The sequence below is a fragment of the Schistocerca gregaria genome, chromosome 6, assembly GCF_023897955.1.
Source record: "Schistocerca gregaria isolate iqSchGreg1 chromosome 6, iqSchGreg1.2, whole genome shotgun sequence".
Lineage (NCBI taxonomy): Eukaryota > Metazoa > Arthropoda > Insecta > Orthoptera > Acrididae > Schistocerca > Schistocerca gregaria.
In genome coordinates, this window is record NC_064925.1 from 260,013,392 (window position 1) to 260,035,933 (window position 22,542).

At 40.8% G+C, this 22,542-nt stretch overlaps 1 protein-coding gene across 2 annotated transcripts in view; it reads left to right on the top strand.

Moving 5' to 3' along the window:
• LOC126278338 (trafficking protein particle complex subunit 12) overlaps positions 1-22,542 on the top strand; it is a 134,019-nt gene that overhangs the window by 92,732 nt on the left and 18,745 nt on the right. For both annotated transcript variants that reach the window (XM_049978375.1, XM_049978376.1), the window contains exon 8: positions 21,416-21,548. In XM_049978375.1, the coding sequence (XP_049834332.1) occupies positions 21,416-21,548 (133 nt within the window). The remainder of the gene's footprint in view (positions 1-21,415; positions 21,549-22,542) is intronic.

Consider the following 22,542-nt stretch of genomic DNA (forward strand, 5'->3'; position numbering starts at 1 on the left):
ATTACAACTGGGAGCTGGATTCTGCATTGCCATCAGCTTGACAGGTTCCATTATCTTTTAAAACCTGGGAAAGACAGTACACACCCAAGTAGTTACCGTATTGTTGCCCTCACTAGCTGCATGTGGAGGATCCTGGAGTGGATTGTCAAGTGCTGCCATGTCTGGATCTTAGAATCCAGGCAACTCTTTAGTCGCTTTCAGTTTGGGTTCAGGAGATATTGCTCCATCTTTGATAACCTTGCCCTCCTGGAGGTGGCTATACAACAGGCTATTCTATACTGGCTTCACCTTCTACATGTATTTTTTGATATTGAGGATGCTTACGATACTACGTGGGTGAATCTTCTCCTGGAGCAGCTTTACAAATGGGGTTTTCATTGTTGTCTTCCCATTTTTATTCAGTCCTTTATCTTGACACAATGTTTTAGATACCAAGTAGGTGACATCCTGTGTGATCGCTTTGAACAGGAGCAGTGTCCCTCAGGTAGCATTTTAAGTGTGAGTCTTTGCCTTAGCTACTAATAACATTATGTCCATAGTGAAAAGTCCTGACCAGTGTTCTTTGTTTGTGGATGACTCCTCTCCATTTTGCTCTTCTTCAAGCCTCGCTGTGACACCATGTCAGTTGCAACTAACTCTTCAACATTTGGATGAATGTGCACAGAAGTGTGGTTTTAAGTTTACCAGCGAGAAGTCTGTGTGTGTTCTTTTTTCGTTCTCATTTCGTTTTAAACTTTCCTGAGTTGAGGATGAGAGTCACTGTTCTTACTTTTAAAGACACAGTGAGATTTGTGGGCATCATATTTGACTTATGTGGTTACATCTTAAGGACCTGAAAAAAACAGTCACTTAAGGCTTTAAGTATTTTAAAATGCCTTAACCACAGAACATGGGGAGCAGCCAGGACTTGTCTACTCCGGCCTTACAAGGCATTTGTGCAATCTTAGTTCAATTATGGGTGCACGTTGGATTTGGTGCACCATGAAGGGATTTGGTTGGCCACTGGGGCACTCGGAACAAGCCCCAAACCAAGCCTCTGTGCAGAAGCTGGTGAACTGCCACTTCACATCAGGCAACTGCTACTTATGGCACACTAGGTGTATAAAACACTGCCCACACCATACATACCCATTATCATACCATTGCCCAGCCTCCACTGGAAAGACTTTTTCATAACCAGCAACAGGCAACAGGCCCTATGGGATTCATGCACAGGATTGCCTTCTGAATATGGGTATGGCTGGTCTTCATGTTTGACATTGTGGTGGGAGCAGATTTCCACCTTGGCTTCTCCAGAGACTGACTTATTTTAGACTTGATGAATTTTAAGAAAGATCATACGTCAGATTTTACATTTCAATCTCTGATTTTTAACATCTTAGATATGCACCACAGTTTTACAGTAGTGTACTCTGATGACAGAGCAGCTAAGAGATTTTCCTTGTTTGGAACTGTGTTCTCCGACCACGTCACCAGGGTTCGCCTTCCTGACAAGTATACCATTTTCTCAGCAGACCTCCATGCGATCCTGAAGGCACTGGAGCAGATGTGTTGTATACAGGGCAAACAGTTTCTCATTTGCTCCAATTCTCTTAGTGCCTTACAATTGTTACAGAACCTGTAACCATCTGAGGAGTTGGTCCAGCTGATATATGACCAACTGTACTTGCTGCAGTGGCAAGGTAAGCAGGTGTCATTCTGTTGGGTGCCAGGTCATGTAGGGATATGGGAAAATGAACAGGCCAATGGGGCTTCCAAGGAGACCTGCAGAGGACAGGATGTGGTACAGTGTCTATTCCGTTTCAGACTGCCATTTCTGCACTACACAGGAAGTGCATGCAGTTGTGGGATGAGGACTATGCTGGCAGTGACAGCCAATAAGCTGCAGTTGGTGAAGTAAACAACCCAGCCATGGCATTCCTCCTGCCAGTTGCTCAGGCAGGATGAAGTGACCCTCACGCATCTTAAAATTGGGCACTTTGCTCTCACACATAGCCCCCATTTTTTTTATGCTTGTGGTGTGCACATCTCTGTCTACCATATTTTAACAGAGTGCATTTTTAATCGTGATGCAAGTGTAGAAGCAAATATTGATGGGGAGCTGCATTCTATTTTAGCTGATGATGAGACGAGTGTGACTAAGGTTTTAAAGTTTTATGGTGGGTGTGAACTCTGTCATAAACTTTTAGGCTAGAGATTTTAGTGTGTTGCAGAGTGATTGCCTTCTCCTTTTTTTATTCTTGTGGTCAGCCAGCCACGTCCATCTGCTATATTGTTTTAGCTCCTTATACCAGTTTCTTCTTCTGTCTTTAATGTTTTACTACTGACGCAATACTTCGTTCTATGGTTTGGTGTGGGTATGCACATAGTTTTCCAACTTTTGTTTCCTGTGTTTTAGGTGCTGTTTTATCTTCCTGTTTTGTGAATTTTCCTGACACTCATCTCAGTCTGTTTTCACATGGGCACTAAGGACCCTGCTGTTGTGCGCCCATACAAACATGTCCATGGCCACGTCTTCCCCCTTGCAAAGAGGGCACCCAGGCAACGGAGGAGATGCTGGCAGCCTGACTAGACACACATCCATCAGATCCAGAGGGCAGGGTGGGCAGCAGCAATGGGATATGCAAATGATCAGATTGGTGCACCACCAGCCTATCATCCATATGGACATCACAAAGGTGGCATCCCTGGCTGGCATCCACTTGGACCAGTGATCATATCCTTGTGCCCACACCAATGTGAAGCACTCAAAGGAACCCAGCCATGGCAGATGCAGCGCAGGCCACAGAAGGTGGAGGAGCATGCATGGCTGGCAGCCATAAAGCTACTCAGCCAGGCTTTGCTTCTCCATTGGTACAAGGAAACTCCTCAATAAAAATAACCTCAAAAGTGTACTAATTGTGACCTCATCTGATGTTGAGGCACACTGAAGAATGTAAGAAAACAGGTAAAATCAATCCACGACCAAGAGGCAAAAGAGATTCAAGAAGGGATCAGCAAAGTCTACATGAAGGTGTTCCCATGGCTGATGCGGAGAAAGCCGTGGAGACAGAGATGCCCTGGGAGCTGCCGAGCTGCCTGTTTTTGGTCACACTGCTCACAAGCCATGACAAAATGGACAATGTTTCCATCAATCCCTGGTCGTATACATGTCTCCTAGCTAACAGTTTAGTGCACAAAACTTCTCAGTGGCCCTATTGGATAAGGCATAGAATTTCACACTGCAATGCAGTGGGAGTGGTTACTGTGAGAGAGAGGTCTTCGGTGGATGACAGCAAAATACAGTCAAAAACATATAGGTGATGCTATAAGGAAAAATAGTTGTGCAGGGGGTGTGATGCCCGACCTGGCAGTTTATCTGTCCAGCTCTGCTGAACAAACTGAACCACCTGGTGGAGAACCGTGTCAGCAGCAATGGCAGCTGCTCTGTGTGGGCTCGTAATTGGAAATCCTTGACCACAACCTGCATTTCATTATCAAGATAGAAGCAAAGCAATTTTTCATGACCAAAGTCAGGCTTAGGATCCACAGGAAGGCGGGACAAGGCATCCTCATGGACATATTTAGATATGGGTCAAAAATGGATTTCATAATTGTAGCGAGACAAGAACAGTGCCAACCATCAAAGACGGTGTGCTGCTTTGTCAGGGAAGGAAGTGTGAAGTGTGGGGTTAAATAAAGAAACCAAGGATCTGTCGCCAGTAATAAAACAAAACTTGGAGCCATACAAAAAAAAAAAAGGATGAAATTTCTGGAGAGCATAGACTATGGCGAAAGTCTCTTTTTCAATCTGAGAGTAATGCTGCTGTGCCAGAGTGAGAGATTTAGAGGTGAAAGCAATAAGTTGTTTCTGAGCCATTGGCTAGGACCGCACTGAGACCGTACTGTGAGACATCATTCGCCAAAACTATATGCTGGTCTGGAGAGAACGTAGCTAAACAAGGGGCTGAGAGTAGTTTGGATTTCAAAATTTGAAAAGCATGTTTGTAATCCAGGCTCCAGCAAAAAGGTATGTTCTTGCCTAACAAGGCATGCAATGGGTGGGCCAATGTGGCCGCACCCGGCGGGAATTTATGGTAGGAGTTCATCTTCTCTAAGAAGGCCTGAAGCTCCTCGTGGATGTAACAGCGGAGGTGTGGTCTGGCAGAGAGTAAATCCCTTATAAACAATAGAAGGCAATCAGCCTGGAGACTGAAGACAAAATGCACAAATTTTTCAAGTGATCACCTGTGGAGAAGCTCGTGACAACAGTATCATCCAAATAATCCTGGGACATGCATAGTCAAGTGCTCTAAAAGCCATTGGAAAGTTGCTGGGGCACTAGCCACACCAAAAGGAGAGTGCAAATATTCATATAGACCAAAGGAGTATTCAAAAGCAGAGCTCACCAAGACTTGTCATCCACAGGAACATTCAGAAATGCTTCAGACAAATCAATTTTAGAGAAGTACTGGCTACCCGATATTTTTACTGGCACATGAGAGGATATGTTTCCATGATGGACTGTGCATTGACAGTAGTGCTGAAGTTACCACAAAGGTGAAGCTTCCCCAGCAGCTTCCAACCTATAACCAGCAAAGTTAACCATTCACCAGCCATAACAGGTTTCACCACCCCCAGAGAATTAATTCTGTGCAATTCTGCTCTCACTTGATCTTTCAGGGTGATAGGAATAGGATGTGCACAACAAAAATAAGGCTGAGCTATGGATTTCAAAGAAATACAAGCAGAAAAATTCATAGCAAAAGTCTGAAAACTGAACACACAGTGTTTTCAATTGCAAACATGGTACCTGGTTGAACACAAGGTGAACTGCATCAGTGATAGCAAATCCAAATGCCTGAAATGTGTCCATCCTGAACAATTTCTCAACACCAGCATTAGCAACTTCCAAAAATATAGTGTACAAATCATTTGACTCGTAAGGTGATGCCGTAAATTGATTAGTTTTCACGTGACCGGTGTCAATGGTCACATAAGTTTGAGAATTCTGTAATGTCACTGCAGCATCTGTGTCAACCTGTAGACAGAGCACTTGGCAAAAACACTTAACTCATTAAACAACTCGGCAGAAACCACGAGCATTGAAGTCACAGAGATTATTCCCTGTCCATATTCGAAGCAACCTTCTGTGAATGACACACAGAGGCAATGTGGCCTTTTTTTCTGACAAGCATTACAACTAGGTCAGCCCTTTGGGAAGCATTACAATTAGCTCAGCACTTTGGGCACGCCGAACATTTGTGCTGGACAAAACAGAAAGGACAAGACGGAAACAGAGAATGATAATGCTGGCACTGTGATAGTTGCGGCTTCTTGGTCCGCTCAGCACTGCGCCCCCGTGTTTATCACCACCACTGCCACATTCTCATGCAAGCTGTCTGTTGCCCTAGTGGGCACATCTTACGACACTACTACCACATCAGATCACGTTTCAGTTTGGTCACCCGAGAAACTTCAAAAGATTGTGCTATTTGCAAAATTTGTGTCAGGGGGGAATTTTCACAGCGTAAAGCCTTGTCTCACACATCCTCGTCTGGAGCTAAACCGATAATTGTGTCACGCACCATAGAGTACGCATAAGAGTCATTACGAAGTTTGGCTGTCCAGGCCCTGTATTACAGGTTTGGTGTCTTGTGACATCGGTAGAATTCAACTCGTGCTGCTATGACATGTTCATTTATGATGGTAGATAGACTAGAAACTGCAGATGTAATCAAAAGTAAGAGCTGCTGGTTCTTGTAAAGGGGCAAGCTGACACAGTAGTGGACACACATTAGGTGGAATCCGTGAGAGGAATGATGCTTTGTACAAATTCGAGTCTGTCACATTGAAAGCCAAAAAATGCTATCTGAGTAAGCTTCCCAATCCTTGGCTGAATCATCACATGGAGGGAAAGTAGATGGACAAGCTGGTGGAATTGTACCCTGACTGTTAATGGAAACCAACAAAGTGGTTACTGCTGAATTAAACTATTCAGGTAGTGCTGTAGCATGGCATCCGTAATGACTAAGCCTGAGGAAACTGCACTTAAAGACTGCACATGCCAAAACCATTCCAAACTCATCATCAGTTGTATAGAAACTAAGTAATACACAAAACTGATCCAAGTAACACAAATATTCAAGTTATTCATAAACCTCTGAACAATAGTGGAAATTAGCTTCTCATGACTCCACATGTAAGAAGACAAAAGGCGAAACGAAAGCAATACACATAACAACTGATGAGAGTGGCTCAAACTGAAAGAACATAGTGAGGTTGAGTCAACACTGCTCCACACATTTATAGGCGTGGGTCACAGGTATACGACAAAGCAGAGACCATGCCATGTGCACGCTTCCCACAGGTGGCCTCTAGTGGCTGGCCCTCGCTGATGCAGTCAGCGGTTGATTTACGTACAAGAGAGTGGCTACACTACACTCAAACTCACATGCACTAGTAGCAGGATACAGCAAAGTGATGCCTTTTTTTATAAATGAGATTCACTGAAGGGGAAGAATAGTTTTAATGTACGTAAAGTTTCATGAGTATGTTTTGTTATTGAAGTCTTGTGATAAAAGGTAACAGTGACGTAGAAAAAGGCATGAGTAAACAGTGTTTAAAATTATATCCTATGAAACAGTTGAAGTGCGCACAATGTGGAGAACAAAAGGCATGCTATCAAGTCAAGAAAGGCATCACATAAAACCCAACTTTTAAATAATGAGCCTTCAGAAATAAAAAGTGCAAGTAGGACTCACACCAAGGATTCTGTACAAACTTAATTATGTATATAGACAGCGAGTCAAGGATATAGACGATTTTGGCCTGTAATTGGCATTGACGCTGGCAAGATATCAGTCGCAGGGATCCTAGAACTTTTGAGAATGTTTTAATTTCACATTTGAAGTCAGATAACAAATGATAAATGAAATATTTCTTTTGTGTGATATAATTACAAATGAACAGTTCTGGATTTTTTCGTTTCTTTCACTGTGAACCCCCTTTTTTCCCCCACATTTGATGATTCCAGGTCAACAGGGAGTACTCTATAAGTTTTGATGAGCCGGTTTTCAAGTATCAAATGGCCATATCTTTTGACTGAATTGATTTAGAAAATTAAAAATTGTACATCAGCAACGGACTACCAACATTAGTATGTGACATAAATTTGAACCTGATATGCCATCCTGTTCCAGGAGAAAAGGTTCTAATACTCGAACATACAGACAGACAGACAACGAAGTGATCCCATAAGGGTTACATTTTTACAGATTGAGTCATGGAACCCTAAAAACCAAAACCTGCAGAAAATAACACATGGATGTTGAAACCTGTATGAATAAGCTAAAAGAAAAAGGAAATCATTTGTGTTTTGCAAAATGCAGAATTATTTTAGAAACCAAACTCTGCAAATAGTTTTTGTTTCTTCAGTGCAAAGACTGATTTGACACAGCTCTCCAAATTAGTCCATCCTGTTCAAGTCTCGACATCTCTACAGAACTGCTGCACTCCATTTGAAGCTGGTTGCTGTAATCAAGCCTTGGTCTCCTCCTCTAATTTTTACCTCCCCTCTCCCTCCCCCCACCGCTTCCCTCAGATATCAAATTAATGAATAGTTGGTGCCTCAGGATGTGTCCTATCAACAAATCTCATCTTTTCTCCTCAGTTTTATTCAGTACCTTCTCATTAGTCATCCAGTCTACCCATCTAATATTCAATTTTCTTCTTTATCACCATCTCAAAGCCCTCTATTCACTGCTTGACTGAACTGCTTTCATTCACCTTTCACTTCTGTACAAGGCTGCACTCCAAGAAGATGCCACCAAAAATGAGATCCTAACACAAAAATTTATGTTTGATGTTGACAAATATCTATTTTCTATTACTACTCTGCCTTTTGTATCCTTTGTAATTTGGTTATCAGTAGTTACTTTGATGACAAAATAACAAAAGTCATCTATTACTCTTAGTGTCTCATTTGCTAATATGATTTCCTTGCCAGAGTTAATTTGAATGCATTAATTATCACTGTTTTATTTTTATTTATGTTCATCTTATAACTTCTTTTAAAAAACCTATCCACTACATTCATCTGCTCTTCCAAAATCGCTGTTTGTAACTGAATTGCAGTGTCATCAGCAAACCTCAACTTTTTATTTTTTTCTCCATGATCTTTAATACCCAAACTCAAATTTCTTCTCAATTTCTTTTATTGCTTGAACAATGTAAAACTATTACAGATGCTCTAAAAATCTGCCTCACTCCTATCTACACTATGAATTTATGTTTTTTGGCTCTTGTAACAACAGTCTGGGTTCTGAACGAGTTGTAGACAATCTTTTGCTCCCTGTATTCTATTCTCACTACCTTCAGAATTTCAAAGAGAATACTCCAGTCAGCTTTGTCAAAAGCTTTTTCTTAATCTACAAAGGCTGTAAATGTAGATTTGCCTTTCTTCAGTTATTCTTCTAAGATAAGTTGTAGAGTCAGAATTTCCTCACATTCGTTTTTGTGTGTCTCTTGGATACTGCCTGCAATACAGGCACCAGCCTACAGTCATGTACCATGAGTTGCTGCATCTGGCATACTAACAACACTTCCTCTAGAGATCAGGTGAAAACAGTCCACGTCAGCTGACACATGCTGTATTGTTTTCAACTGAACCACCAGCACCATGTGGTGCCAGCCTGGCTGCACCTTGCTTCCACAAGCCATGTGGTTCTGCCAGTATCCTCACTTGAAAGTATTTAGGTCATCACCCAATTGTGTGCAGACAGGTCACACTTCGGACTTATGCTGGAAGCTCTTAGTGGCTCATCATTCAGAACACACATTGCCAAGCCAATGAAGAGTGCCTCACCGCAGCTTCCAAGAAGCCCTGAGCACTCAGTTGCTCACCCCCACCTATGCTCACATAGACTTCATCCCTCCTCCAGCACACTATGCTCCTCGCTGACCGTGGCCTCGCAGAATTTTTCTGTGTAAGAATGCTGCAGAGCAATTTTCAGTGATTGACTTATACCCATCTAAATAGTGTGGTCTCATAACCCAAGAAATTTTGTTCTTATTTTTTTCATTAAACTTAATAATTGTTCTGTGCTATCAGGGCACTTCAGTTGTAGTGTTTTCTTCCCCTCCACAATGAACACAATAATGGCAATGAGGGTAATTCGTTTAGGGATTATGTTCCATCAGTGATTAGCGTCCAAATCTTTAGCCTCTTTGTTCTTGTCCAGAGTAGCCTTTGATACTTGTGCACTACACTGGACTGTTGCACTTGTGCTCTCAGCTCCACTGTCTCATTTTAAGTATGGCAATGCAGCCCTCTGACACATCAGTGTAGCTCCTGCTTTGTTTACTGCACGCACAACATGATTCGGAACTTCTCTTACAGAGGTTAACCCAACTGGAAACTGTCCTCACCCTTGTGCAAATGATATAGCCACTGCTACCTCAGGAATTCAACAAAGAGTCAGAGTAATAAACAGCTGGAACAGTGATGCTCAACAATGGGCTTTTCTTCTCACCTCTGGTGATGCTACCTGCTGTACTCTTCACTTTATCAACCCTGTTGCAAGTCATGCTACCCTTAAGAGACCAGCTCAGTGCCTATGACACTTTTCATGCTCCTGTGTGTGCTCGCCATTCTGAGTCACATTTCTTGATGCCACAGGTGTCATTGCCTGTCCTGCCTATTACTCCAGTTATCCGTGCTCATCTGCAGTTACAGGTGCCACGTCATCCTCCATGCTGCTCCCCAGCTCCTTGCTGGTCCTTAGTCCTTATCAACATACCACTAGCATCAGCACCATGAGCAACTCCACTACTGGCCCAGCCACATTGGCCTAAACTAACTGCAGCCACACTCATCAGTTTCTAGCCGTTCCTATCCTGCACACACTCTTCAGGCCACCAACTGGACTTTTTGGTTGTCTTTTCCTGGAAATTTTGGCACAAACCCTGGCCACGCCAAGTCCTGTCTCCATCTCCATGTGTGGCAGCAGGATCAACCTTCCACAATGATGACATCAGATATCCATCAACACCTCGATGGGCAGGTCAACCTTTCCAGATGGAGACACTGCAGTTGTCTCTTTTTTTCAGGTCCAGACCAGATCGTACTGCTGCAGCTGCATGAGAGCCATCTGCCTTCGGTCAACTTTCCCTGGGTCCAGGCCTCTGCCATCAAGAGCTCCCATCCTATGGCGGCCACCTCCCCAATCCTGGTGCACCTCCTCCCTTCAGAAACCTCCCCCCCCCCCCCCCCTTTCGAGATGGCTATGCCATTGCTCCCTTCAGGTGAATGGATGCCACGTCCCCTGGATACCACCTGTAAAACAGCCATGAACTCTACAGTCATGTACTGAGCTTTGCTGCAGCTCTGGTCTGCTAAAGACAGTTCCATTGTAGATCAGATAAAAACAGTCTGCTTCAACAGACGCATGGTGTTGTTTCAGTAGAATCTCCAGAAGCCGATATGGTACCATGTGGTGCCAGCTTTGCGTCAGGTGCTAACATGGCACTACTTCGCTTCTGTGAATCTTGTGCCTCTGCCGGTATTCTCCTGTCGGGTAAGTATTTAGGTCATTACCTAACTGCTCTGAAGCCACTTCACACTCCAGGCTTATGCCGGCTGCACCTAGCAGCTCATTAACCCGGGTAAACAATGCGGAGCCAATGAGGAGCATTTCAGCACAGCATCCAAAAAATCTCTAGCATCCTGTCACTCACTGCTGCCTATGGCCTCATGGACTACATTCATTCATGAGCACCTTATCGCTCACTACCAACCACAGCCTCACAGACTTTATCCCTCACCGAGCACTCTATGCTCACTGCTGACTGTGGCCTCAGGACTTCGTCTGTTTAAAAACATTCCATTGCAGTCATCCCTGATTGACTTTCAAACGGAACCAACTAGTGCTGACTTACATCTGAAGAAACTGTATTCTTTTGTTCGGTTCTTCATACTTAATAAGCATACATTTGTTCTTTGCTACCTGGACTCTTCAATTGTAGTGTGTTCTTCCCCTTGGTCATGAACACAGTACCTTTGTTTCTTCAGAACCAGAAATGATCTTTCCTTGAGGTCAGTTTCTACCAGATTTTCCATCCATCTTTATGTAATTCTTGTCAGTTTTGTGGAACTATGACTTATTAAGCTGATGGTTATGTAATATTCACACATGTCAAGACCTGCCTTCTGTGGAATTATTACATTCTTGAAGTCTTGAGGGTATTTCGCCTTTCTCATAAATCATGCATCCCAGGTGGAATAGTTTCATCATATCACGCGCCCTAAGGATCTCAATAACTCAGAAGGCATGTCAAAGGTCTATTTAATTTTCCTATAGGCAACGTCTGCACTGTCCATCCAAAAATTTCTTAGAATGATTTTTTCTCCGCCATATAGGTGACACCAGTGCAGTAGCTATGGTGGCTGCTTGAACCTTCACCTGTAAACAACAGATGTGCATTGGACCCATCAGTTGTGAGCAAGCAGTGTTAAGTGGTGGACATGAAGCCATAATGTGTCAGCGTTGTTGTGACATGAATCACAATGGAGCAACATCTCTAAACTGAGTGTTCAAGAAATTCCCCCAGAATGTTTCAAAGACTAGAAAAGTTTGTCCTGCATATCTTGACATCCAAACAGAAACAAGGATGTATGGATGCTGCCACAACTTTATTAAAATGCAAAATGTGGGCAACTCTTTTCTGGAAATAATATAGTGCAGAAATTCACATGGAGGGTCAGTGCTTGGACAACATAACCAATATTCAAGCCAATTTAATTTGAAATTTGAATGACACCAAAGAAGATTTTTTTTTACAGTCTCATAAAGATGTATGAACATTCTGCACATTTCACTCAAGTGGAAGGGTTGAGGACACTATGTAGAACACCTGAAGTATTAAAACTAGCATCTTAACCTTTCCCTATTCTTTATTAATCCAGTCTTAAAACTTTTTAAATGGCCGGGTATATTGCCCATAGCCATTCAAGCTTCTACAGGTTTGCATTTATCCTATATAGCCACTATTACTTTGCCATTTTGCATTTTCTATTGATTTCATTCTCATTTGTCTGCTTTGACATTTACCTAATTGATCATCTGCTCGTTCACTTTTTTGTCTCTCAGAGCTACCCATTTATCTTCTATTGTGTTCCAATCCTCTGTTCCAGGTGGTAAGTGTGCGTGTGTAAAAGATCAGTGACATGTACATTTGAACTTCAGAGAATCATCACATAAGATACTCAAAACAACATGTGTCAGATATGTTGGCATAATTTCTTGTTTCCCACACATCGTATAGTTACAAAACTAAGCATAATGCAAGTATAGCAATGAAGCATGCCTATATCGAAAACTTAACTTATATAAATGACTTAATTATGAAAAGTATAGATTGCTGTTCACTATATAGTGGAAATTTTGAGTCACTGGCAGACACAACAAAAAGACTGTTAAAAACGTAAGCTTTCGGGCAAAAGGTGTTCTGAATTAGATGACATACGTGCACATGCACTAATTCGGAAAAAGGCCTTTTGGCTGAAAGCTTAATTGTTTAGCAGTCTTTTTGTTTCATTTCCATGTGACTCAACATCTCTGGTATTTGGTGAGCAGCAATCCATACTTTTCATAATATTGCCAATAATCCACCCCCAATTTTCCATTGATTGTATAAATAACTTATGTAGTAGTGATATAAAATAAATACAAAGTGTACACACATTACCTGAACTATTGAAATATATCCAGAATGAATCTTTCACACCACAGCAGTGTGTGTGCTTATTTGGAACTTCCTGACAGATTTAAACTGTGCTAGCTGATGTCTCAAACTTAGGACAGGGTAATGGATCATGCCTGTATAGCTCAATTGTAAGAGCATTGCCGACGAAAGGCAAAGTTTTGAGTTCGAGGCCCAGTTCAGTACAAAGTTTTAATCTGATAGGAAGTGTCATTGAAATATATATTTAACATGATATTGTAACAGAAGGCTAGCAATCACATTGCCACCATGATCACATGATGAGTGGTACTCATTGCTTTGCACTGACTTGATTATCCGACTGCTGTTTACATCCACAAAAGCAAAGTATTTCATAGTGCAGATGAAAAACTTCAAACATTAGTAACTACTGACATGTCAGCCATAGAGCAGTTCAGAGGAATTATTTATACAGTATTGAATGTATCAGTTACCAAGGAGCCCTGTGTGAAGCACATGAAACTCCAGTTGGTCTTTAACGTAAGTGTTGAAAGTCTTTCTCTTCAAAAACACAGGTTTTATTGAACACAATTTAAGTACAAATAAAGAACAGAATATGATAGATCCTGATTCTTCTTGAAATAAACAGAAACAAAGACTTCTTTGAAGACCCCAGTTTTGGAGAACACTGCAAGTTGGTCTAGCTGGATAGCACTTAGATATTAACCTTCTTCTTCTTCTTCTCTCTCTCTCTCTCTCTCTCTCTCTCTCTCTCTCTCTCTCTCTACCTACCTACCTACCTACCTACCTACGTATCCATATCTTAAGTGAAGACAATGCCTCATTAGGAAAATAGACAGGCCCACACACAAGCCAAACATCGACGGCAGAGAATAACACAGTCCAAATGTCCAGAAAATCGCCAGATACCACAAGGTCAACATAGATAAGCCCACTTGACAGCATGTATAGTACATCAACAAGCTCAGAGAATTGATGCCAAGACAATCCATGGCAGTCCTTAAATCTGCCACTGTTGTTGGACCACAGGACCTGGTGCTGGCGGATGTATCACTGGGTGCCATGCCTAATCACCTCACCTGACATTCATAATTATGTTGACTCATCAATATGTCTGGTGGGATTACAAGAATAAGAACATATTTACTTTTAGTATAATAATGTGCATGTATAAACTTAGAGACAAAGAAATATATGAAGAAGGTAATGTCTTTATGAATAAAGTAATTTTTAGTCTTAGTGTACAGCAGTTTACATTATGTCACTATGTAGGAAACAAACTCAAAAGAGGACACACACAGACCATAGATGGAAAAGTGTAACACATAGAAGATCAGTACTATAGCAGTCAATAACTGACATAAATGCATAAGCAGAAAATAGTAAATGTGAGACTTTGTGTTAATCATTACAATATTATTACTTGTTGTATACTACTACGAATTACTAGTTAACTTTACAGTCCTTGTAGAACCTTGGCCTCTCTTTTTACCAGCCTCTATTCTTCTGCGTCCATTGCTTGCTTTCTCAAACTCCTGAATTGCATTGTTTTGAGTTCCTCTTTCTTATCTTCAAGTTACCTTTTCCCAGGTTGTCTTCTTCTCCATCTCCCCATGGGGTTTCTTGTAAATACTTTCATAACACTTAGAGTTTCTGGCATGCTCTGTACATGATCAGCCCATCTTATTCTTCCTTGCTTGATTTTCACTATAATATTCATCTGTCCAAATGCGTTAGTAGTACTGCATTTGTCCTCATTCTCAACTTTTCTTCCTCTCTCAATGCCCCAAATATCTTACTCAAAATCTTTCTTCCCCATCTGAATAACCAGCTTTCTTCCTTTGTAGTGATAAGCCAGTTTTCATATACAACATTACTATACGTTGAAATGTTATGTGTGGTAAACAATTTGTGAAATAAGTTTTCAGTTACTGTTGTTAATTTACTCTGGCTGGTTATATTTCAGTCCACCACCAGAATTAACCACACTAGTTGCTGTGCATCTTCAGCCTCTGTCTCCTCTGCAACTTCTTGTGAGATAGCTGAAATGTTATTTGAGAAACAAATTTCTACCAAATGATGTCACATTTTTCTTTAATAATTATGCATATATAACACTTTGCAACACAATGTGGGCTCACACCAAAAAATGCTGTGTACAAATCTTATGTCCCAATACATAGCTGTCAAACTAACTGAAACAGTCTTTTATTTGTACAATGAAGACATAATCCTCTCTTCTGTGGCCTGCAGTGCATTTCCTTGGCAGGGCAACAGTGGCACAGGGTCCACTACCAGATCAGCAAATGGTGCAATGCACAGAAAGACATGCACCATCACACCATCTGGCATATACGCTGTGTCTGTACCAGCTCATGCATATAAGCATAAGAAACACAAAATTCCTCCCACAGTGTTCTACTTGACACAAGGTACTTAAGTAAATTACTTCCAAAGGTCTTGATCATCAAATCAGATGCCATGAGGCAACATACCACATTCCCAGAAGTGGTATGTTACACCACAGCGTCTTAAAACAGTCAAATATATTTTCATTTTTATATTCCTACTAACATTTCAGGATTTAAATATATTCTATTAGGAATAATAGCATTGATTTCCACTTGATTTCCTTTCTTGAATTTCTAATGTTGTCCCATTGTCTTCTGTTATTATCAAACACAGATATTTAAAGCCTTCCACTCTTTGATACAATTTCCCATTTACCTTTATTGAAGTCTCTTCTCTCTCCCTACCAAGATCTCCCATCATCATATGCTTTGTTTTGCCTATATCCACTTCTAGTCCTAATCTCCACACTGCTTCTTCTAATGCAGCATAATTATCCTCCAAAGCTCTGACACTCATTACAGTTAATGCTGCTACATTGTTGTTGTTGTTGTTGTTGTTGTTGTTGTGGTCTTCAGTCCTGAGACTGGTTTGATGCAGCTCTCCATGCTACTCTATCCTGTGCAAGCTTCTTCATCTCCCAGTACCTACAGCAACCCACATCCTTCTGAATCTGCTTAGTGTATTCATCTCTTGGTCTCCCTCTACGATTTTTACCCTCCACGCTGCCCTCCAATACTAAATTGGTGATCCCTTGATGCCTCAGAATATGTCCTACCACCCGATCCCTTCTTCTGATCAAGTTGTGCCACAAACTTCTCTTCTCCCCAATCCTGTTCAATACTTCCTCATTAGATATGTGATCTACCCATCTAATCTTCAGCATTCTTCTGTAGCACCACATTTCGAAAGCTTCTATTCTCTTCTTCTCCAAACTATTTATCGTCCATGTTTCACTGCCATACATGGCTACACTCCATACAAATACTTTCAGAAAAGACTTCCTGACACTTAAATCTATACTCGATGTTAACAAATTTCTCTTCTTCAGAAACGCTTTCCTTGCCATTGCCAGTCTACATTTTATATCCTCCCTACTTCGACCATCATCAGTTATTTTGCTCCCCAAATAGCAAAACTCCTTTACTACTTTAAGTGTCTCATTTCCTAATCTAATTCCCTCGGCATCACCCGACTTAATTCGACTGCGTTCCATTATCCTCGTTTTGTTTTTGTTGATGTTCATCTTATATCCTCCTTTTGAGACACTGTCCATTCCGTTCAACTGCTCGTCCAAGTCCTTTGCTGTCTCTGACAGAATTACAATGTCATCGGCGAACCTCAAAGTTTTTATTTCTTCCCCATGGATTTTAATACCTGCTCCGAATTTTTCTTTTGTTTCCCTTACTGCTTGCTCAATATACAGATTGAATAACATCGGGGAGAGGCTACAACCCTGTCTTACTCCCTTCCCAACCACTGATTCCCTTTCATGTCCCTCGACTGTAATGACTGCCATCTGGTTTCTGTACAAATTGTAAATAGCTTTTCGCTCCCTGTATTTTACCACTGCCACCTTTAGAATTTGAAAGAGAGTATTCCAGTCAACATTGTCAGAAGGTTTCTCTAAGTCTACAAATGCTAGAAATGTAGGTTTGCCTTTCCTTAATCTTTCTTCTAAGATAAGTCGTAAAGTCAGTATTGCCTCACATGTTCCAATATTTCTACGGAATCCAAACGGATCTTCCCCGAGGTCAGCTTCTACCAGTTTTTCCATTCATCTGTAAAGAATTCATGTTAGTATTTTGCAGCTGTGACTTATTAAACTGATAGTTTGGTAATTTTCACATCTGTCAACACCTGCTTTCTTTGGGATTGGAATTATTATTTTATTCTTGAAGTCTGAGGGTATTTTGCCTGTGCTCATACATCTTGCTCACCAGATGGTAGAGTTTTATCAGGACTGGCTCTCCCAAGGCCGTCAGTAGTTCCAATGGAATGTTGTCTACTCCGGTCTTTCAGTGCTCTGTTAAACTCGTCACGCTGTATCACATTTCCCATTTCATCTTCATCTACATCCTCTTCCATTTCCATTATATTGTCCTCAAGTACATCGCCCTTGTATAGACCCTCTATATACTCCTTCCACCTTTCTGCTTTCCCTTCTTTGCTTAGAACTGGGTTTCCATCTGAACTCTTGATGTTCATACAAGTGGTTCTCTTATCTCCAAAGGTCTCTTTAATTTTCCTGTAGGCAGTATCTATCTTACTCCTAGTGAGATAAGCCTCTATAATCCTTACATTTGTCCTCTAGCCATCCCTGCTTAGCCATTTTGCACTTCCTGTCGATCTCATTTTTGAGACGTTTGTATTTCTTTTTGCCTGCTTCATTTATTGCATTTTTATATTTTCTCCTTTCATCAATTAAATTCAATATTTCTTCCGTTACCCAAGGATTTCTACTAGCCCTCGTCGTTTTACCTACTTGATCCTCTGCTGCCTTCACTACTTCATCCCTCAAAGCTACCCATTCTTGTTCTACTGTATTTCTTTCCCCCATTCCTGTCAATTGCTCCCTTATGCTCTCCCTGAAACTCTGTACAACCTCTGGTTCTTTCAGTTTATCCAGGTGCCATCTCCTTAAATTCCCACCTTTTTGCAGTTTCTTCAGTTTTAATCTACAGGTCATAACCAATAGATTGTGGTCAGAGTCCACATCTGCCCCTGGAAATGTCTTACAATTTAAAACCTGGTTCCTAAATCTCTGTCTTACCATTATATAATCTATCTGATACCTTTTAGTTAAAAGTATAGTTAAAGAGTAGCATAATTTCAAATCTGGTTTCTCCTCTTCCTCATTCAGTGTTGGCTGTGTGCTACATGGCCCTTTCCATTGAGTAGCTCAGTAAAATTCTCTTGCCATTTTCACAAAACTTGACTTTTATCTCTAATTAGGTTTACATCTTTATCCTTATAGAACACTTCTCTTTACTGGAATCCTCTCTTCAGTTCTCTAGATTTCTATAAAACTTCATTTCTCATAGCTGTTCCTTATGGCCTGCAACTGTTTTATCTTCCTCCTCCTCCTCCTTCCATACAGCCTTTTCTTCACCCTATGACTTACGCAATCTCTTCCTCTTCTCTCTGCAGTCGTCCAACATTAGTCTTGTTTTCCCTCCCTAAGTGTAACTCTGGTTACAACTCTTGTTATATTCTAACCTGGAAAAATGTTGCTTTTATTGTCATTTTTGTCAGCCTTACTAACTTTAGTTGGATTCTAAAATCTTCCATAATTTGGAGAATCTTACTCCTGTTGTATGCTGGTTTAAAATCAGTGTACAGCTGATGAAGTTGCTTGTCATCTTCATAAAATTTCTCTAGCACATGTCTCAGTAAAAATACCTGATCCATCGTGGATCTATTTCTGGCAAATCCAGCCTGATAATCTCCTAGTATCCTTTCAATCCCGCTTTCTAGTCAATAGGCTAAAATGTTACTAAGAACCTTAAATATGTTATATCTAAAAGAATAATCTTGGAATAACTGCTGCACTCTGACATATTGCCTTTCTTATGTAATGGACAAATTATTCCGATGCTCCAGTCCTTAGGCATCTCTTCCTTTATTAATTCATAAGCAGCTGTCTCCATCTTCTTGCCCCAAAATTTTAATAATTCAGCTTGTGTGCTATTCTTATCCTGCTGCTTTATTAGTCTTTAAGTTTTTAATTGCATTTTTCATTTCCTCTAAGTCTGGTGGTTTGACTTCATCTTTCTTATCCACCCCCCTCATCCTGTACCCTATGCCAAACACGATTTGTCTGGCTCCTTTTGTTGAGGCCTGCCCAGTCTGAGTGTCCATGCCATTAGCTGTGCTGCTACTGACACAGTCCTCAACTTTGCTGGAGCATGCAGTGGTGTTCTGCACATTGTAGGGGGACAACTCAGTGCTTTTGCTGTTCGTTGAGTTGTCTCCTTTACTCCTAAAGTATTTAATTCTTCAAGAACTCTCTTTACTAAAAGTTATTAGTTGATTAGCTGCCTCTGTACAGTATTATTTGCATAAAAAATAAATGTGATTTTTCAGGGTTTTTTTCTCATGGAAATCAAGTTGTACGTTACTCATTGTTTTGTGTAATGGAAATGGTGGGATAGCACCAAAAAAAATTGAATTTGAATAATAACAGCAACACCATTGTCTACATATTGGTACAGATGGATGGAAAACCAGCCCATAATGTTGCACATCATTACAACAAAATGTTCTGATATCTTCAAATCTTTCATGGTTCTTGGTGGGTCCTCCCTAAAAACTCTGTGTGTAGTGTAGCTTCAGGGGGAGTAGTCTGGAGCTGATATTTTTGACAGGGTTGGCCACAGGAAATATCTGTTTCTGTTTATGAAGTGACTGGGAAATGCCAAATGCAGAAAAGTCATTACAGTGCAGGCAGTAAGGCTTGTGGTTCCATATTTTTAGAAGTGTGTTGCCGTCAAGGCAAGCGCAGGCAACGTGAGCTGTTCTGGCATAACGACATAATGCTCCATCTTTACTTTTACTGTGTGGTTGCTTACATCTTGAAAAAGTATGGACTAGTTATTCCATGAGAGTCGCACCGTAGCAATTTCTCTCTCTCTCTCTCTCTCTCTCTCTCTCTCTCTCTCTCACCCCCCACTTGTGTGGGTATGTGCACGCTAGTAAGGTAAATGTTGCTTGGTTTCCACTGGTTTTATATTCGATGAAGCCTCTCAGATGAAAGAAGGCTTTATCACTCTGTCACAAGTTTTGAACTATGTCAGTTTGTTGACAGAGGTGTATTCCTCCGTTGAGAGGATCTAGCAGTCTCAGTGCTTTCACTACTTGTATGGGTGGTAGCATAGGTTTGTCTTCAGATTCTTTCTCACAGTTTGATTGCTGAGACAAAATTCTGAGCTGCAGCATTCAGATTTCTGCAGGCTTCATCTGAAACTGTCATGCACAAGACAGCTGGTTTTTGCACTGTGACCTCTTGGCTGTGTTGTGATAGCAGGGGCTTCAAAATATTACTTGTGCATTTACGCCTTCAGCCCATTTGTAAAGTTACGACTCATTTGTTTCCAGGAAAGTGTAATTACATCTCATCAACAGATCAACTATGCCTGAGGTACAGGCAGGATTTCTCCATTACATACAAAGCTGAGATGTTATTTCAATATTGGAGAACTTTGGCAATAGTGATGATTTAAGAAGCAGAAAATGGGCTCAAGGTATGAATTGAAGTTTGTGTTAGTTAGGGCATTGGACTAGGGTAGTCAGTGCAACTGTGGTAGTCTCTGTGCTATCCATGGTGGTGTAGGGGTTAGCAAATCTGCCTGGTTTCAAGCCCTTACTGTGGCACAAATTTAAATGCATTATTTCAGCTTCAATCCTTATCAAAGATAAAGTTGAGACTCATATGTCTCCAGGAAAATCTAATTACATCAGATCACTATTTTGTTGTTTAAAAAAAAAAAAAAAAACTTTAAAGCTAAATTTATGGAAATGGGTATTTCTCTTATCAGGTATATACAAAGGAATATGTGTTGGGAGATGAAAGTTTCCATGGAAACAGCACCACAAGAATGCAAAAGGCATGAGTAACAAAAATCTTTGGCTCCAGCTATCAGAATCATTGTTTCTTTTTTGGGTGAGAAGTATATTAAAAAAAGACCGTGCTTCTATGTCCTTAATTAGCATTTTAGAAGGTGCTGCAGTTTGTGAATAACATTAAAATGTGGTTAAAGAAAAACAAAATAAAAAAACTGTGCAGACCCTACAGTCTATGTGAGTGAAGCAGCAGGCGCTAATCCAGTACGCATGTACGGTGATAGCCTGCTACTTAGTTGACCAGCACGTTGTGCCCACTAACAGTTCTGTGTGTGTCATGTCATGCTCTCCAGTTCTTGCTATCTTCTCATTATGTCCACAGCTCCTTGCAGAAATCTTACTGTTTCGCTGCCACAGGGTCAGCAATGCGTTCCTCTTACGTTGCATTATGTATTTGCTTTGCATTTGAGGGAAATGTTGGTCCTGGGATTGACAATTTTCTGGTTTCACTGTCATGTCTAATATATGGAACCATTTTTATGGCAGCACTGTTTCTACTGATTTTATGCTCAGATTTCCTTCCTGTTAGTTTGCTGTAGCTCTGATTCAAGTATGAGAAGCCAAAATAGTGAGCTGATATACTGATTGTAAAGTGTAATTATAGATTAACCAGCTGCATAAAGAAACAAAATAAGAGCGTGTTAATATGCTAAGATAAAATTTGTTAATTTTTTGATTTGATGTAAAATATGCTCTATGTTTTATTCCCATTATGTTACAGTGGTGTGAGTGAAGCATCACCTGATTTAAGGGAGCTGATTGACCGCGGGCTCATGGCTGTTGCCCAAAATGCTTTCCAGGAGGCATATGAATGCTTTCAGAAAGCTTCTGGTCTTGATCCAGATAACATAATGGTATGTAAACAATACATATATTTTAGTATTTTTGGTTATATAAAAGTTTTTTATCAGCCCATATCTCTAAACTTTAACTTCAATATTTCATTATATAGTTGCTGTAATAGCGAAAAATGTAACAGAATGAGTATTTCAGTTGTTAAATAGAAAGGTTTGAGTCTAAAATATTTGAAATGTTCAGATGATAAAAGTAATAAATTTAATTTCATCAGAACACTTGATCTTTACTGATATTCTGTGTCAATTAGTAATGTAGACTCTGATTTCCAATATACTTATTACATCAGTGTTTCTTGATTTCCTTGCCTTTTTTGACTTAACTTGCTTATTAAAAAAGCACATTAATTGTTGAAATGAAAATAAATTCATTCTGAACATGGTACTGGAAATTCTGGCAGAATATAAACAATTTAGGAATAAAAGTAACAATTCACTGAATGGTAGACATTGCTGAGCACAGTGCGCTAGATTTTAATAGCAGCTTTGCACCACGTGCCATCTGGATCCTTGCCCTAAATACCAGTTTCTCTTATTTCTATAGATGGGAGTTATCTATGCAATGCGTCCTTATTTTCCATAAGCCTCCAACCTTCATCCCCGCAAGCCTCCTGGTGTCAATCTCTGCTGATGCCCCCCCACCCTCCCCCACCACACACACACACACACACACACACACACACACACACACACACACACACCGTGCCCCATAACACTAACTTCATTCGTCCTGCACCCACACTCTTTTCCTAACAGTCTCCACTTCCTCTGTTGTGTCACCCCCTTCCCATCCATTGCTCCTCACCATTGTCATTGTGTCCTGCACAAACTCAGTGGCGCTGTGATGTGTTGCATTCCTGTCCCCTGCATGTGCTGCCCCTCCCTGCCACATTCCTATCCCATACATCTGCTGCTTCTCTTTGATCTGCCAGTCATCCATCCCCAACCCTTCTTCCTGCTTCCCAGCTCCTTCATCCATTCAGTTACACCTGTC